The 15,694-nt window shown below is 39.9% G+C and overlaps 1 protein-coding gene across 2 annotated transcripts in view; it reads right to left on the minus strand.

Moving 5' to 3' along the window:
- KIAA1549L (KIAA1549 like) overlaps window positions 1-15,694 on the minus strand; it is a 288,283-nt gene that overhangs the window by 108,703 nt on the left and 163,886 nt on the right. For both annotated transcript variants that reach the window (XM_090032777.1, XM_090032776.1), the window contains exons 3-9: window positions 15,519-15,631; window positions 12,567-12,786; window positions 11,268-11,401; window positions 8,512-8,674; window positions 3,925-3,984; window positions 2,044-2,195; window positions 363-534 (exon numbers count right to left, since the gene is read on the minus strand). In XM_090032777.1, the coding sequence (XP_089888903.1) occupies window positions 363-534; window positions 2,044-2,195; window positions 3,925-3,984; window positions 8,512-8,674; window positions 11,268-11,401; window positions 12,567-12,786; window positions 15,519-15,631 (1,014 nt within the window). The remainder of the gene's footprint in view (window positions 1-362; window positions 535-2,043; window positions 2,196-3,924; window positions 3,985-8,511; window positions 8,675-11,267; window positions 11,402-12,566; window positions 12,787-15,518; window positions 15,632-15,694) is intronic.

The following is a 15,694-nucleotide window of genomic DNA, read 5'->3' on the forward strand; positions in this document are numbered from 1 at the left end:
TCATTAATTTTCATGTTTTGACATTATGGAATTTTAGTCAGTTTGGGAGATAAGTTCAGCTTCACAGTCTCATGTAAGTGATATGACAGCTATAACTAGAGTTATAGAGAACTACAGGTACAGCTGACAGTGATGCTGTTCAACCAAAAAATAACATTATTTTAAAATGTTTTAAAGGTTCGTTATTTTTATATAGCAAACATTTACCTGATTTAAGCAATTACTAAAATGAGGGTGGCTCTAAAAACAAGTCAATGAGCATTCCCCATAGTTAACGCTGCATTTTGAAAATTAGTTCTGAGAAATAACTATAGGCATGACTAAAACAGAGGAATCAAAGCGGGTGGAAAAAGGATTCTTACGATCAGCTTGTACTTGGATGACATAACCTAATGTCAAGGCCATCCTTTGTGAATCAACAGTGCTCAGAATTTTGGCAGCTGCAGTGCCCAGCAACGGTTTTCCATTGTATAAAGTATAGTAAGTCAGTTCAGCAGGCTCCTTGGGACCTGGAATACGCTGCATTTTTACCATCTAACAAAAAGAGAAAGACAAAGAAACTGTGTTTATATTGTACCATTCTTAGATCCTGATCCTGCAAAAAGCTACATGAATGCAGACCTCTGTGTTTACATGGAATCTCATTGAAATAAATGGACTTTTACACCAGCATAGGCCCCAAATAAAACTTCTCATGGAAACAGGTCTTTACAATGCTTCATACAACATTAAGTTCATCAAGTCTACAACAGTCACTGAAGTTCCCATCTTTCTAACAGGAAATTCTAGATTAGGAAAAGGATATGGTGAGAACAAGGAAAGAAGCGACTATAAAAATAAAATCTATTAGGCTACGAAGAAGCAATTTTGTAATTAAGTGAAAGAGGTACATCTCTGATTTTACAGCTATGTTTTGATAGACTTTTTCTATATGAAACAAACATGCACATCTACTCACAAGCCTAAGTGGTAGATAAAAAGAATGATACTCTCTTGACTCCATTTTGTTACAATGGTGGACTTGGAAAGTGTGACAGTTTTTCTTTCTTGAATTAGGTGGATACATGCAAAATATTTATGATCATATGTAAAGTAGAGAGGAAATGCCTGTGTGAGGTGCCGGTTTTGTTGTTATGGATTCAAAAGTGGCCTGCTTTCATGTGATATGCTGCAAATGTAAATGCTTTCATTAACAAAAAGCCTCCCTTCTTTTAAAAACTTGTTTCACATTACAATTCCAGAACTGTGGAACAGATTTTTAAAATGCAGAATGGAAAAAAAAATGTTTATATATTACAGTAAGTGACATTTGTAAGGGGGTGAGAAACTACAGAAAAAAACTGACAATTTGGCTTTTGAAATTGCAAACAGAAAATACTGGATTTCATTTCATTACAGCAGCTGGCTAATTTTGTGCAGACACAGAATGTGCTCCTGTGGGAATACCAAGTGACAAATGCTACCAAACGAGAGAAAGAAGGCAGTCCACAACGGTTGTATCCTGGATAGATCAATAGAAAAACACTCAGGGCTCAAAACCTCATCTGCTTGTGACCATCCAATTTTCAAACCAAAGCTATTTAAAACTAATCCCTGACTGCATTGCAAAGAATCCCAGAACAATGCAGAAGTCAGATACAGCTTTTCCTAGCTCATATGACAGAAGACCTAGGACAAATTATCCTTTCACCCTTGAAAATAGAAAAATATATCTCTTCCCAACATTAAATTACCAATAACTACTAGATTATTTCTGCTAAGGTTTACATGTAACAATAAATTACATAGCAGACAAAAGGGAAAATATCCTTCAAGTGCAGATAAACCAATGTTAATTTCCAAAGAAGAGAAAACATGAAAATATATATAACCTGCCTGATTTCTTAAACAGAAATCATTTGTGATGACCTACATTACTCATTTACTGCCTTGATATTCACAAGTAAGGATGGCCAAACTCATTCCATCTAAATGTTTTTCACATCAATCTATGAAGACAAAGGCTTTTTTTATAGTATCTGGATACAGCTAATATTTGACCACCTGCACAGTGTAGCTGCCCACTGTAGTAGCACGTTTAAATCGTCTTCCCTGTTGATGGGACATCATGAACAGTGGGGCGAGACGCTGCTCCATCAGTCTTGCAAAGCTCTGGTTGTTCAATCCCAATAATGTAATGTCGACCCCTTGTATAACTGTGAGAATGGAGAAAATCATATATCAGCAGATTGTGCATGGACAAATGAAATAACACATGGGCTAAAGCAGTACTTGTGACAAAAATGTACAAGCTACTTTGGAAGAAAAACAACCTGACATGTTTTTACCAAAGTTACACAACCTCAATAATTCCCATTGCGAATATAATGTGCCTGCATTCCAGTCAGCGTACTATTCTTCTCAGATAATCTGTCAACTGTATTTCTGCACACTGAGAAGAAAATCCTCCGGCAGTGTTCTTCGCTTTTTAGTTTACCAAACGGCTTTTGAGAAACTCAATCTACACCAAACTTCAAAGCAAAAGAGAAGTCAACCTGTAAGTGAAAACTTGCTTGAGGGTTGTCGGCTCTTATGCTCATCAGAAGGCCACCTGGATGCTTTTGTTTGACAAAAAAGGGACAGTTTTTCATCCAATACTCTGCAAATTTAAAATTGAAATTCTACAGGGTAGTTTGACAAAAATATTCTGTATTCTAAGGTAATGAACAGTAGTAGAAATCATTTTTGAATACATATTTGATTTAATACGATCCAAAGTCTTAAAGAATTCACAGTACATGAACATTACTTGAACTTGGGTATACATACCCCTCAGGGTATGTAGCACACTTCTAGAAGGTACCCAAGAGAAAGAAACAGGAAGCCACAAGAAAAAGGAAGAAAATAAAATAACTAACTCCGCAATATCTATTAGGTTGTAAGAGAGACTTAGTTATATAGATATAAGGCCAAATTCTATTACCCTTTAAATATCCTATTGGCAGTTTTCCACCCACGTAAGTGGCATTTTAGCATTTATGCACAGTTTGCAATTCTATTCCCAGTGTGGTAATCAGTGTAGACATGAAAGTGTAAGCATCTACATAATTACTGAGCATAAGCAGTAGGATACATAGGGGCCAGGCAGGTATCTAGCTATGTGTGTGTATTTATCACAAAATTCTTCTCAGCAAAAGTCTGACTAGTGAGGGAAAGGAGAAAAAGAAACGTTCTTGCGTATTTTAGCTCCAGTCACCGATTGCTTAGGGCACTTGTTCAGGATCTTCTGCTTCCTGTGCAAGTACTGTAACCAATCAATTTTTGGAGCCAAAGCATGGCAGAACCCTTCGGCTTCTTCCCCATACTGGCACTCCTTGCCACCTCGGCCCCCACGCACGGGGAACAGAATCACAAACTGTGTAAAGCACGATACAATTCAGCTCAAAGTGGGGTTTTTGTTGTTGCATACAAGAGAGAATCATAGGGATACAAGGCAATCAATACAACAGACTTAAAAAGAAGTAGGTTATCCAAAAAAGTTTGAGAACCACTGTCATACACTAACTGCATTCATCTGTTTTCACTATTTTTGAAGAGGCACTTCAGAGCTTTAAAGTGTTTACTTGCAGGTTTTTCAAAGCATAATTCCTACTAGCATAGATATGCAATTCCTACTAGCATATCTACAATATATAAGCCAATGGTAATTTTATGGGACCAAGACCTAGACAATTATTTCACAAAACCTAATCCAAAACATTTTGAAATTAGTGAAATCTTTTCACTTATTTCAGTAGAGTTTGGATGAAACCTGTGAGAAAATGTAACACGGTCTCTTCATTGGGCTTTGTCTTCATCTCAAAAACAGAAATAATTAGAACAAGGATGCCAAATATTTGAAGGACTTAACCTTAAATATAATCCTCCATAGAAATAAAACAGTACCTGTAATCACCCAGTAGTCTCTAGTTGATTCTGAGACATCAAGGTTTGGATACTCCAAAGCTTAAAAAAAAGTTACATTATAATATGAAAACATCTGATATGCTGTACATCCCTAAAATATAACTTATACGGCTTACGTCATCATTTGTATATTTATTTTATTATTATTTATATTATGCATATTATACATTTGCATAGGTTACACAGGTGGCCCTTCTCCTGGACCTCCTTTGACTATATGAGCCACACCATAATTTTGTCCTAAATTAATAATAAAATAAATCCAAGGCAGGTTCCAATAACTTTACTCAAATATGCACTAAATAGCACTTTGCTCATCAGGTAGACACCAGTGATTTAAAAGGGAGTGTTCATGGACTAATGTACTATGCATGTAATTATGTTGTTGGAATATACACCAAATACACATACAAATAAGGTATTAAGTTAATCAATATTTTACCAGTTACAGAAAATGTATTTTATATAATATTAGAGCAGCAAAACATTTCATGATGAGAACCTGTGCGTCAACGATTTACACGTAAATAAAGTTTATGAAACCATCCATGGTTTTACATATATGCTGATATTTACAAAAAGCTATGAAAAATTGGTGTTTGTAATTTTAATGCTTGTTCATTTTTTGGAGACATAAAAGTGCCTTATAATATGAAGTTCAACAAGCAATTAATTCACAGTATAGAACTGCAGCTTTCTCATTACAAAACAAAAATACGGAGAGCATTTAATATGCAGCAGCTGAATCACTGCAGAATTTAAAAAAAATAAAGTGATTTGAAATATTAAACTTTGCAACGCATCTGTCTTTGCACAGTAACTACTTTATGTAGAATGTTATTACCTCTCCTTTAGTTGTGCATTTATACAACAGGTTTTTAAGGCTCTGGAAGAAGCCATTATAACCAATTGGGAAATAATGAGTTCTGAAAATAATGTGGATATTTACTTGCTAGACTGAAGCCTTTACAGTGTCAGGTTAATAAGCATCTAACATTTTTCTAAGTAAACATTTACACAAGAGACAGTATCAGTCTGAGGTCATATATACTGCATGGAAAGCAGATTCATGAGCTTGCTGCATTCCTGCTGTGTAGGGAATAAAACCAGGACCTACAATTCCAAAGCACAAGCTATTACACATTAAAGGACCACTGGCTAAAAGCTCTATCCTGACTATTAGGCACACTCTGCATTGAAAGCATTGTAGGACGTCGCATTACCCCATGAGAAGCCCTGGTAGGAATTCTGCCTCAGTGAGAAATGCTTTCCAGAGCTCCCTGGCATGACTGCTCCTAGGCTGCTTTTACGTAAGGCAGCAGATGTGGCTGCCCCGGGTTCCAGTCATGCTCTCCTTTGTATATAGAACAAGACAGGACCTCTCATCCCAGCTTCTCTGGAGACTCTACATATACGTGTGAGCAGACCACAGTCATCTTCACTGACGCTGTCTCAGTGTGACAGGGTGCTTGGTGCACCTATCCCTGGAGGAGGACAGAGGCTGATGGACAAGCAGCCTGAAGGTGTGGCAGGGTGGATTACAGTTACTTGACCAGAAGGGGGCTGGACTTGAGGCATATGGGTCCAGGATCTGAGCTGGTCGGGCAGTCAGGCCCCAAGTGTCACAGGGAGAGGAGCAGGGCTCCTGGATTAACAATGGAGCTGGGTAAGTGACAGAAGAGACAGGCCTGGAGCCCAGAGGAAGACGGCTAGAGCCCAAAGGGGCAACGGACCACAGCCAGAGACTGACAGTGCCTGAGAGCCCAGAGATCTTGACTGGCCTAGGAGGCCATGGCCTAGAGAGGGGCCAAAGACCAGGGGTCGCAGCTGGAGACCTAGAGGGCCACAGAGCCCATAGCCCAGAAAGGGTGAGGTCTGGGGCTGAGAGCCCATAAGCCACAGAGGGGCATGTGTCTGCAGAACTAGAGAGCCCTGAGACCTGGAGTAACAAGAGGGGCGAGTGTCAGCAGGGCTTAAAGTGCCCACAAATCTCACAGGTCCAGGAGTGGGACCAGGGCCTAGAGATGAGCTGGAGGTCAGGGACCAGTGCCAGAGGCTGCCATGACCTGGGAGCCCAGAGATCATGACTGGCCTAGGAGCAGGGCCAGGGCCCAGAGATGGGCCAGAGGCTAAGGGTCACAGTGGAAGACCAAGGGGGCCAAAGAGTCCATAGCCCAGGAGGGGCAAGGACTGGGGCTGGGACCCCATAGCCCAGGAAGGGCAAAAATCAGCAGATCATCTGCAAGGCATGAGAGTGGGTATTGGGAAGGATGGAGCCCAAGTAATTAGCCCTTAAGGCAATGACCATGGGCACCTGTGGTCATAAGCGTAAGATGAGGCTTGGGAAGTCCTGGGCAGCCACCCTTTCATCAGAAATTAGTAACATCAAGGCGTGGAGGATGAGTAAAGGGGAGAGAGCCCCAAAGGGAGCTAAGTTAGCAAGAGTTAAGTGGCCACCAGGGGGCATTTAGACCACTCTGGGATGAGCTCTTGCTACAGCAGCTACACTCAGCACTGTTAGTTATGCAAAATTTTACAGTTTCAACCATTAAACACCCTGCAGGATGGTTGGTTGTAGATGTGTGATTTGCTCAGTCATGGTCTGGTTATTTCTCAGAAAATATACAGTGTCTGAATCCAAGCAATAAGTGGCTGATGGTTATTCAACAAGAATTTGAATAATTACCAGGGGCTAAACTGTTATTTCATGCCCTGAGCAAAATATTGGGTGAGAAGTTTCTCACAGAGGTAAGCAAAATGCAATTATCTATGCAAGTAACTTAAGGGTGGCCAACCTGTGGTATGACTGCCACAAATGGCATAGGCAGCCTTTATGTGGAAGGGGAAAGGTAGCACAGGGACAGATAGGAGAGGATGCAGAGAGCAGAGCATCAGAACAAGCAGGGAGCATATGGCAGAGAGCAGAAAGCAAAGCAACAGATTAGGTAAGGGGAAGGGAGAAGAGTAGCACCAGGGAAGGTGCAGGGCTAATTCGTGGCATACCTGCCCAACAGGTTGGCCCCCACTCTGGAGTAACTGATCATCACTCTGTGAGCATGAGTCAGTGAGTGAGTGAGTGAGTGTGCGTGCACGCACATCTGTGTGTGTCTGTGTGTGTTGCGGGGGGGGGAGGGGCTCTGTGTGCACACTATGGGATCAGAAACCCCCTGGGGTTTTTGGCAGGAAAGAAAGAACAGCCAAAAGGGCAGTTCTGCATTTCCTTCACCATGTGATCACATATTTTATTGGAATAGGAAATATATTAAATTATCTCAGGACTTCATTTTAAACTAACTCAAATAATCCAGTTTACTGCTTACCTCTACCCTAATCAGTCTAGTAACAGCAACATGTATGGAACAAAACATTACAAACTGCAATCCATGAAATTATTGGTTTGACAGACTGGACCAAAGGTGATATTTAGTCTTATCAATGAATTTCATGGCTACTGTGGTTTAATCTGGATCTTCACTGTTATTTGAACATACTCTTTTATACTTAAGTTGTATCATGACGACTTGTGCATTGTAGGATTAATTGGAGCCTGTGCTCATTTAACTCAAGACTATTATTACATGTTAGATGGAGCTCATGTATCTTTGTCTTATTTCTCTTACAGTAAGCACTGATCTTTCACAGTGAATGGATAACTTATATTTATACAAAGTCTAATTTCACAGGCTGAATTCAACTGATCAAACAAAATCCCCATAGCCAATATCCATGTGTCTTCACCCATTTTATGGAAATCGGCATGCTAAGTGGCTCAGAGAATCTGCTCTCTACATTCTGCTGATAGGCATAACTTTTTCTGATTCATAGCACCTTTGACTCCTCAGAGCTAGTGGAAAGAAAAGACTGCATAATGTGCAGTGAAAAATGTGTTGTGCACAAAACTCACAATTTTAAAAAACATTCTGTAAAACAGGGTCTAAGGTTCAAAAACATGTACCAATGAGATTTTTTTTCAGACCAGATTAAAAAATACATTTTTTGCATCTTCATTTTAAGGGCCTCTACCCATTCCCCACTCAACAGTTTTTCAACCCCCCTGATTATTTATATATTCAAAGCATGCTACAAAGAACATCTGTCTGAACAAGTGTTGGGGCCTAATTCTGCTTCAAATAAAATTAAAATCCAAACTCCCATTGATATAAAGGTGCAAGATCAACCTATGGGTTGAGGCTAAGGTTTACAGGTTATAGTGTTTCCTAGAGTTGATGAATGGAAAAGTTTTGTTATACCTTCTTGACAAAAATGTAGCTTTATAGTGGAATGGAATCTACCAGTGTTTTGCTGTTAGGGAGGCATGTCTGTGCACATGTATTCTTAATTGTTTACCAGCATGCAGAGAGACCAGGGTAGGTGTCTTTATAGCAGGTAAAACTGAAATGAGTAAGAAAAATATGCATGTTTTAAATTTCCACTTGTTACATGCAAAGAAACATTCTGAGGCAAGTACAAAGCTAAAACCCTTGGGTTTTACATAGGAAGTTTGTTAAAGTTTCTCAAGCAGTGTTAACCAGTCACAACCAGCTGTGATCTAAAGTGCTTACTTACATTCGGCAATAGTCAGAGGTGGGTAGGTAAGATAGAAACCCACCAGTTCAGCTGAGAGCTGATTAAGCAGGTTGCTGGAAACCGTGCCATTTAGAGTTGTGCTTTGATTGCTCACCACATAAAATAAAGTGACACCCTGGGAAATATTTGATGTGTTCAAAATCTGAAACAAAAGCAAAGAAATATCATGCAGTTCAATTTCAGCTCGTTGGTTCACAGATGTATGTAATCAATGCAAATAACCAAAGAGGGAAAAGTTACTGCCAAAATGATGTGTTTGGGGATGTTTTTAACTCACTGCTTAGCGTGGTATAACATAACAGACCAGACACGTGTGGCCCACGGCTTCCTCAAGGGTTATCACTCCTTTTTACATCCAGTGAGGTAGATTTGGACCCTGTTTCTATGGTTTCTCCCAGTTCTCTCATTTCACTGACTAGTTCCACGGCCTATCTGCTATCCTTGTCACCTCAACTCCGAGCCTGTCTCTCTTCAGTGTCTGATCCAATGCCCACTTCTCATTATATTCACTGCGAATTGGATAAGCCCCCAAGCAGAAGCAGAGAAGCAGTGGAGCTATGGCAGGGAGGGAAGCAATCTTTCTGAGCAACCTGACCCCCAGTGACTAAGGAGGAACAATTTTTTTTTTTTTATAAAGATCTTTGGGTTATCAGTTGAGACTGCCAATATTCAGGTTTGGAATGAAAAACTTGGGATAGTGTCATGTTACTCTGGAGTAATGAGTTATCTGCTTAGGGAAGGGAGTGGGTGACAAGAGAAGTTTCCTTGTATCTTTTCTCCCTCTTCCACTTTGCCACGGCACCTGCCATACCCTGATCCAAAACTAAGAGATTCTTGAGGAATAAAAGAGAAAACAGTCCACTTTACTGTTTTATGTATTTGCTTTATATATAAGCAGAAGGCAGAGTAGGTTTGAACCTATTAACTAACTAAATATTCATTACGTCTATTTGGCATAATAAATATTTAGTTAGTCTATGAAGTGCAAACCTACCCCACTGTCTGCCTATATATATACCAAAGATAGCAAAAGTTTGCTAAAAGGCATGATAAATATTTAGTTAGTCTATGAAGTACAGATCTACTCTTCCTTCTGCCTGACTTCATACTAACACAGCTAACTACCTCTCTGCTTTATACCTAGTCACATAAATCATGTAATTTCCTGGGTTTTAGGCCAAAGTTTTTTAAGGTCAAAACACAAAAACAGCCCAGTAGAGTCACTCAAGCAACCAGTCTCCTCTGATTATCAACTCTTGGTAATCTAAATAGTTGAAAAACCTCACTGAATCAATAAAGAGAATGTTTAATACACACAAGGCACGTCTACATGAGAACCTAGAAAACACATTAGACTAATTATATTGCTCTCTAGTGCATCATTGCAACAACTGCGCTAATGCGCAGTAGAATTAGTCTACTGTGCATTAGTGTTGTATAAAAAACTTGCACCAGCACTACTGCGCAGTAGTACCAATTACAGTGCATTAAATTAGTACCTGTTATTCCCAGTACTAAACTAAACATGTCATAATTGTGGCACATTAATGCATGTGTAGACATGCCCATATATCTTTCCTGCTTTGTGCAGAGGGCTGAACCCAATGTCCCTTCCAGCCTTACAATCTACGAATCTATGACTCACTAACACGGGCTCTGAAACAACACACTTACATGACCAACTTTTTTTATTTTAGTGAATTGCACAGAACTACTGTGTTTCCCCATATGTCTCCTCAATCTTTGCAGGACTGAGCTCACAGTGCCCAATTTAGATCTACAAATGTGCATCGTAAACAGTCCCAATGAACTCAAGTGATCTGAAAAATCAGTCTTAGTTAAGAGTGCTGAAATGACATGTTTTACTATTCTAAAAAAGAAATAATTAGGGTTAAAAATCTTAACTTTCCATCATCTAAATAGGGCTTTTTGGAACAGATGTATAATAAATATCAATATTTTTTAAAATATTGTATATATTAGGCTAACTTAAAATATGGTACAGTTTCAATTTCAGGAAGTACCAATAATAACTTTCCATGCCACTTTAATTATTTTTTTTTCTTGTGGTACTAAGCTGCATTCATAAGATGTATATAAAACAACATAATTGTATATGAAGATATAAACATATCTCCAGTAACTATCAGATGTATGGGGTTGACATTAATGCAGGGGCATTCAACTCCAGCACTGGACAGGGGGTGGGGGAAGCGGATGTGCGGTGCCTGGAAATATCCTGGAGCCCCCTGATGGTTTCAACTGTGAGGAATGCTTCCCTTGTCCCACTGATCAACTGATTGGTGGCCCTCATAGCCTGACATATCCCAGGGACACCCTGGATAGATCCAGCTGCAAGGAAATGCCCCTCTCACTCCTTCCTCCACCTTGCATAGACCTGCAGTGACCCGGGTCTGTTCAGCAGCAGGCAGAATTTGCACTGGCAGCAGCGTTTCCCCAGGGCTCTTAGGGAGCCTATGCTCTCCCTCCTCCGTCCCTTGAAGGGAGAGTCGAGAGCTGTGGGATATTCACCATCACATGAGAGTAGTGTACAGCCGTTCATGCTAGTGAAGGAGGAGAAAGACTGTTCTGGTTGGAAGTGCTCAAGAAAGGTGTCTCTCCCAACACAAATGTAATCCCTATCCATAGCTATAAACCTACATCAGCAATTTCACCAGCAAGCAATAATCCTGTTAGTCTGACAATACACACTGGCAAAGGCACTGGTATTATACCTGAACTGTTAAGTTGTTGCTGGTGTTTAAGACCTTCCTTTCAGCATCCTGGAATGCTCTCTGTAACCGCTGCTCCATGGTCTGAACAAACTTGCATGACTGTATATTGTCTGTTTGACCAACAAACTGCAGCTCTAGAATATGAATGCATAAGTGTATAGTGAAAATATTTTCTGAGTCTACATAAGTCTCATAAGGCACGACAGCAAAAAGATCAAATTACAAAATTAAATAGGTGAATATAACATAATATAAAACTTGCTTATTCTTAAGCAATATTATACATGATTTACTATTAAAATAAACTACAAAGATTATATACTGTTATTTGAGATGATACATAAATAAAAGGGGACTGTTTCTGCAATGATATATAACACTTTCAGACCAACACAACTGTCTATGTACTTACTTGAAGTTTAGGACAGAAGTGAAAACCACCTTAAAAACATAAGTACTATCTTGAATCTGTAACGTCATTGGCTCTTGAAAAGAAATAATAAACCACAATACTAATTCCAACTCTTTTTTTTTGGAAGGGGGAAGTGCTGAAAATAATATATTCTATGAGGTAGTTGCAATATATTTGTATACACCCAAGATATCTCTTCAATTCAATATGTGACTTCATCTTTCTGCATTACAACAGTCCACATACTACCTTATTTATTCGAATCTAAGACAACCCTGAACAATCCCCCAATAATTAGAGTCTATACAAAATTTATCATTTTCCATTTATAGAATTGAATTATTGGAGGGTTGTCTTTAATTCATTCCCTGCACTGCTGATAATACCCAAGACCCAGTTTTCATTTGCTTATAACATATGCCTGCTAGTGTGGATCAAGGGTAAGGAGGGAGGGAGAGGGGCAGACAGGGGAGCAGAGGCTGTATGGGTGGAGGAGATGGGGGGAGAGGCTGCACTGGGGAGATGGTGGGGTGCAGAGGTAGAGGGGGAGAGGGGGCAGGCAGAAGCTGCAGCTACAGTGCCAAACCCAGGCAGGGGCTGGTTGCTGGTTTCTGGAACTGGAGCCAGAGCTGCAGCAGCTGCCTGCCCCTTCCACTGTCCCTGTACTCAATTCTAAGAGGAGGGGCTCCTCCATGTTAAATGGGGGGGGTTGTCTTAGAATTGAGTAAATATGGTATATGGGGAGTCACACTGGAGACTCAGGCTAACTTTTGTCGATGGAGTTGTACACCTACATTTGGGGCTTTATTTTTTCTGATAGGCATTTATTACAGAATTGACAGTAAACTCTGCAACCATTACCCCAGAAGGTTTATTTCATTACTTACCTGTTTTCAGCTGGAGGTGGTAGGCAGGCAATGGATTCCATGGCAAAGCCAGTACAGCAACAGACTGAAGATTTGGCACATGCTGCTTTATGTCCGCTGTCGCATTGCTAACACCATAAGCAATAAGCATTTCAATAACTGCAGCAGGTATAAAAACCAACCTCCCCTGTGTAACGTAGTAACCAACTGTCACGTTATTTGATTGTTCCAGAATTTCAACCTAAAACACAGAGGGAAATTTTACTTTTATTTCCATCAACTGTTCTGTTATTGGATTTTTCATTCTGAATCAGATTTCCTAGAGGTTTTGCATGTAATCTCTTTTAAGGCAGGATGGAAGCAGACGGTGCGATATAAAGCAATTTTACTTTTGAATTTAGAAATTGAATATTCTGCACACTGACATACATAAGTCATTTCACATACAAGAAGATCCACTGTACTCTTGCACATATCAAGGTTCACAGGATTAGGATCAAAAGAGTATAAGGGGAAAATTCTCTACTGTTTGATCCTCTAATGTCACAACTGTATTTTTTGCATTCTTCCATGGGCAGAGCTTACATCAACAGGCATCCTTCAAAGTGAGCACAATAACACAATATTACCTTAAAAAGCTACAGTTGGTAGTGAGAGACAAGCTAGTTTCCTTGCACTTAGGGCTCAAAAATGTGTCCTTCACACATGGTTCAAAGAGGGCCCTCTTTGTGTCAAAGGGCCTTCTTGTGTCTTATGGAGAGACAGCAGAGCCTTTCCTTTAGTTTCAGAGGCCCCCAGGACTATAATCTCTCTAAGTTCACTGCTGCAATCTACACTGACCTAGATAGCACCCACAGGGGAAAAGAGAAATTGATAATTGTAGGGCCAAAAACAAACCTGGACTATCCACCAATTATTCTGAATAGGATGATTTTGTATTTCCTCCATTGTTTTTGTAAATGTTCCTTCTCTTTACTTACAATTCATATGCTAGTCTATAGCTGTGTATAGCATCCTTATTAACAGCATAAGAAGCTCCATCCCTCATTTTTTTACATTATATAGCCCTAGCAACCTATTTCAGTCTAGACTTACACTCCACATAAGAGTTTCATGTAATTCAGATGAAAGTAATGAACATGTCACTCTCTCTTACTTTCAGTAAAAATTGTTTTCCCCTCACTTAAGTTTTGTGTCACTGTAGAAGCAAATGTCAGACACAGCATTTCCAAACCAGTCCAAGAAAATGGACTGACAGCAGTGACAACCTATTTATTGGACTTGCTGTTACAACTGAGCTGTACTAAGGTATGGAAGCACTTGGCTCACTAACTGAGTGTACTCATTCCTGGATTTCAGTGGGGGGGGGGGAGGAGTAAGGGGTGAAGAAACTGCTGCTCCACAACATGCCAGAAAGAAAACTGACTCTTCCACTTTTCACCTTTTAAAATAAGATGATAGCTGCCGTAAAGAGGTTATAGGGGCCCTAAAAAGTTTAGACTCCATATAGCATTTCTTCTGCTCCTACCTTTCTTTCATAAAAAACCAACTAAAACTGCTGTACATTCCACGCTAGACAGATTACATCCCTAAAGTGCATCCAGTCTTTGCAAACTGTAAAATTTCCCACCTGAGCATCCCACAAAGCAGCCCAATAAAGCTGCAGCCAGTTGGGACCAACACAGCTAACTACCTCTCTGTAAATTATTTCAGGATATTTCAGGATTATTTCAGGAGCTTTCACACAAAAGCCAGCTTTGGTTAGTGAAGTACTCTATCAGTGTTATATTTTCTAAACAACAAAAGCATGACTGAAAATCACAAAGAAATCCTGTGCACTCACATCTGTCCAGTTAGTCTGCTGTTCCTGGCTATAGGAAGTTATGCAATAAGCCACTATATCAAGCTTACTGAAAAACAGGTGTAATCCATTTGAATCACAAAAAGGAGACACCAGCTAAAATGAAAACCTGTCCTTTGAAATGCTGAGTTGTCGTGTGGATTTAATCATATATATCACTTGTAGTCCTCATACGCATGAAGAAGTGTATTACTTAAAGACCAAAATAAAATAAACCCCCAAAACACAAGTCATTTTTGTCATTACTTGTGTGTAACAATCTGTTGTTTTTAAACAGTGACGATGATGTTATAACTCTTGGTGGGGCAGGGGGAGACATTTGCTCTGTATCTGTCATTGGCAATGAAATCAAAGTGCTTCACCATGCCTAATTCTAAATGCCTTTGGACTCTCTAAACACCAGTCTTCTATGTTCCAGCAAGTTTTTATGATGAGGTGGAAAAGGGAAAAAAATATGGTGTAAATGTTGCATCAGACAACAACCAACCTGCCAAGTACCACCCAGCTTATGTGACCCAAGCACTTAAAAACACTGAGAGCTCACACTCATCTAGGCTTCAGGAATGGCCTGCATCACTGCAGTGGGATGTCAGGGGCACGTATCACCTGCAGAGCAATCAGATTCTTCACCCCTTTGCCATCATCTGATGAAATTGGCTATACCCCATCAAAGGTAATGCTCTCTGAACAAGTTAGTCTGTAAGGTGCCACCTTCCCTGCCCTCTGCTCTTTTCTTTAGTAAGGGAGGAAGAAGTAGCCAAGAAAAAGAAGGCAGCTCCACAAAACCCCAATAGCTAACAACATCCTCAAAACAAGCCTTGTACTGGCTGATCAGTTAAATTCTATTCTGCACCCAGTCCCACAAATAGGCACTTGGTTCTGCACATTACAAAGCCAAAATACTGTTTTTGTGGCCCCTCGAAACCACGGGTATGTATGACTCTAAAAGAAGGGAGATGAAATACGGGAGCTTGTCTCTGACTAGTTTGTCCTTGATTCACATCCTTAAGAAATCCAACGCTTTGGCAAATTGCTAATGGTTAAGATTGATGTTTATCACCTCCTTAGGGTGCCAAGACTTCTAATTTGACTGTATAATTCAGTTTGCTTACTTGAGCATTGACATTTTGGTTGAAAGCCTGTCGCAAGACCAGGGTGAGTCCTTTTGTCACATTCTCTTTTAAGGAATCGCTGATCAGCAGCCTTCTTGTGTTCAGAAGCAGAACTGTTGAACAACACCAAGATACACATTAGCCTGAAACATCAACACGCTACTGTTTTCTTGACT

The sequence above is a fragment of the Crocodylus siamensis genome, chromosome 2 (genome assembly GCF_052110815.1).
Source record: "Crocodylus siamensis isolate JL-2025a chromosome 2, ASM5211081v1, whole genome shotgun sequence".
Taxonomy (NCBI): domain Eukaryota; kingdom Metazoa; phylum Chordata; order Crocodylia; family Crocodylidae; genus Crocodylus; species Crocodylus siamensis.